At 37.9% G+C, this 3,658-nt stretch overlaps 1 protein-coding gene across 1 annotated transcript; it reads left to right on the forward strand.

The window, feature by feature from the left end:
• The first annotated feature begins 380 nt into the window (after positions 1 to 380).
• LOC130715507 (F-box/kelch-repeat protein At3g23880-like) lies at positions 381 to 2,054 on the forward strand. The gene has a single exon (XM_057565614.1). The coding sequence runs from the start codon at positions 411 to 413 to the stop codon at positions 1,569 to 1,571; it is 1,161 nt and encodes a 386-aa protein (XP_057421597.1). The 5' UTR covers positions 381 to 410; the 3' UTR covers positions 1,572 to 2,054.
• Positions 2,055 to 3,658: the final 1,604 nt, after the last annotated feature.

The following is a 3,658-nucleotide window of genomic DNA, read 5'->3' on the forward strand; positions in this document are numbered from 1 at the left end:
AACTATGTAATGAATATTTACTTTAAAAAAAGGTTAATTATATTATTTGTTGATCCTTTTCTTTGTGAATTTCTCAATAGGTCATTTCAATTGAAAATCTATCAATTGGTCTCTAGTTTCAGTTGCAAAAACACTTGTAATTGAAGACTGGATTCAAGGAATCAAAATCAAGGGAATTGCACGACGTCAAGCCTGCCATCTCAACCAGAAACATCAAAACTATATGAAGGGACTTTCTTGTCATCATATACACATTTAATTAAATTAAAAAAAATAACTTATTTAAATTAAAAAAACAGAAAATATAATTGGGCCTCACCTATCTATCTAAGACCCACAACACCGACAGATTGCACTATAAAATCGGGGGGAAGCTTAAGAATTTTAATCATACAAAATTAGGGTTTCTAATGATGAAACTTGGTATCGAGTTTCTCCCATGGGAAATTCAAGTAGAAATCTTGTCGTGGCTTCCGGTGAAGACCCTCATGCAATTCAAGTGCGTTTGCAAATCATGGAAATCACTCATCTCTAACGACAAATTGTTCAAAAAAAATCACCTGCACAAATCGGCCAGAAACAACCACTGCCTCTTCACCCTACAGGTAGGCGAGGGCTGCTACCACGATGAAGACGAGGACCACTGCCTCGTTCCGTGCCCGGTGCGTCGTTTGGTTGAGGATCCGTCATCCTTGATCGATGAAGACGGGTGCTGCAATTTGAAGGGCAAGTACTGGCTCATTGACTCATGTAACGGCTTGGTCTGTTTTCGCTACACTTGGGGTTATACTTGGGGTTATGATTGCCTTCCGGGCAGGTTCCGGTTCTGGAACCCGGCTACACGCTTGTGGTCTAAAAAGTCGCCAACCCTTATCATGGACAGAATGCTCTTTGGATTCGGCTATGATGATTCAAGTGACACTTATAAGGTGGTGGGAATTGCGATTTCTCTTCGGGGCCAAGAGTGGCATTGGGAGACAGCGGTTTATTGTATGGGTGATAGTTGTTGGAGAGAGATTTCGAGTAAACCTAGTTTCGGACTTTCGCCAAGGGGACGCACTGGCACTGGACTGTTTGCGGGTGGTTGTCTTAATTGGTTAGCAGTTGAGGAGTTGAAAAGGCCTAAACAAAACCTCCAGCGGTTGCCATTGGTGATTCTTTCATTTGACATGCATAAAGAGACTTATAGATCTTTTTCATTGCATGAAGATATTAGTGTTGTTAATACACACCTTAGTGTTTTGGGAAATTGTCTGTGCCTTTTTCAAGACCGTAAAGGAACCCATTTTGATGTGTGGCAAATGAGAGAGTACGGTGTTCGAGAGTCTTGGACTCGATTGGTGAGTGTCAGCTATGAACATCTTGAAGCTGATAACTGTTCAATGCTTAGGTCGTGGCCGCTGATCTTCTTGGGTGAAGATGGTGACATCCTAATGCTCATCAGAAATAAAAATCTGGATGTTATGTTGTGTAATCTAAGTGATAATAGTGTGAAATATGTTCAACGTCCTGCCAACAAACATTGGAGGTGGGCCCATGGTTATGTAGAAAGTCTAGTTTCACCTTATTAAGATTAAGGTTATTGTCATGATTTGGGTTGAAGGTTGGACCTGTACTGGTTTGTTTTCGAATCTGATCTGCTGTGTATGCTGCTAAATCATCACTGCTCAATTGGTTCCTTTCAATCTGCTGCATTGTATCTGTTAATGGTTTTCTGTCTTATGCTGAAGGCTGGACCTGGACTGTTTTCTACCCTGTTCTCCTGTGCCTGCTGCTGAGTTTGAGTGCTGTTTGTGAACTCGCTGGATTGGGGCTGCCTTTGCGTTTTCTTTGGGTGGATGTAGCTTCTGTTCTTGCTTTTTTCTCCTTTTATTGTTCCTATGTATCTTTGTTTACTTTATTTCTTTCTAGCTTGCTGTCAAGGCTTTGGCCTTTTTATTTTCTTGTCATTCCACTGATGCAGCGCTTTGTATTGTTTTAATTTATGCTTTTTCTTCATGTAATCCCTTTTCGGTGCTTAAACTCTTGCCTACTTCATGAGAAGGTTGTTCTCATGGCTTTTCTCATCAATAATATTTCTATTTTCTTGAAAAAAAAGATTAAGGTTATTGTCTCCTCCTTGACTGACCCAAGCAGCTCACTTATGGTATTGCTGAAAGTGACTGTTATTTTTGGTATTTTCATTCGGTCCCATTCCAAGTAATTTTTCTTTCATGTTTCTCTCTGGTATTGCATTATTCTTTTGTTGTTTGGTCTGTACTGATTTTGCAAACCATTAATCCTCTAAGATAATTGAAACTTATACATGGCAGATAAGCCAGAATTGGCATATTCTGGAGCTCAAATCTGAACGCAAGGCTAGCATAAATTTTGTCCAAACAAAGCCCTAAAACATTGACTAAATGGTTGTGCAGTAAATAAACTCAGTATTACAGTATATTATATTCTGGCAAGCTTGATGTGTAGATTACAAACTCATAATCGATCAATATTCTTTCCACTGTTTAAATGAAATGGTTCTACACAACATCAAGTTGCACCCTAACTATTCGCTTTTGATCATTGTTTTGAACGATTAATTAACTTACTGGGTCTTGAGTCTTCTGCAACTGATAACTGAGCTGCTTCTTCAACTTTATAGAACATTTCTCTTTTTCTATTCCCTTTTTTTAAGAATCCATATGAAGAACTTATATTAGCAACACTAACCTTCAATTTCAATTTTCAAGTATGAATTTAACCTTTTATACCTGGTTGAGTACATGAGTTCTTTCTTGGTGTTGAATTCTTTCATCACTTTCTTCCTCCACATTCTCTAAAATTTGTTTCAGAATCTTTTCTTCCTCTGCATCAAGATTTTGCATACACTGTTCAAATGCAGATAACAGCACTGGACTAAATATAGAGTCCTCACTGGACTCATCTGACTGATTTGCCTACTCATTTTTTCAGGTGATTGATAGATATAAAGACTTGGCATTCTCAGAGTATGCAAGGGTAGGAAGAGCGCTGATTCTGTATGAAGTTGGTGACAGAGAACAAGCGATTGCAGAGATGGAAGACGTTTCAATATCTCTCTAAGAGGGTATCCAGGTATGTTCACAGGCTTAGCATTTTATAATTATGCTGCAGAAGGAAAATATTCACCTTTCTCTAATATTATTTTTTTTCCCTCAAGCAGAAGTACATGCAGCTCTTGCAGCAGCCTTATCTTGCCCTACCAAAATCATGGCAAATTATTAAAAGTATCTCAACAGCTCTCTCACTGTATTCTTGATCAGATACCTTGAAAACCAAGTTGACCAAAGTTTTGATACCATTTGGGTGGTTCGTCACCCTCTTTAGCACTTTCTAGCTCCAAATACTTGTATCATTTTGTAACGTTCAGATTGATTTCTGTTCTAAATTTGTCTATGAGCGAAAGTAACTCAAACTTGATTATTAACTTTTCTCTTTTTGGAATCACTTTTGAATCCTTTTATCATTAAAAAGTGGTTTTTGATTCCTTCTTGTATAAGATTTAGTGTAAGATTGTTTTGATTTCTAAGCCAGAATTAATCTGTTTCTCCTTAGTAGCCCTTTGATCTAGATTTGTATCCATTTTTAGTCATAGTTTGTATTTAGTCTGTTTGGACTAATACACATCATGCATCCATTT

The sequence above is a fragment of the Lotus japonicus genome, chromosome 4 (assembly GCF_012489685.1).
Source record: "Lotus japonicus ecotype B-129 chromosome 4, LjGifu_v1.2".
Taxonomy (NCBI): Eukaryota; Viridiplantae; Streptophyta; class Magnoliopsida; order Fabales; family Fabaceae; genus Lotus; species Lotus japonicus.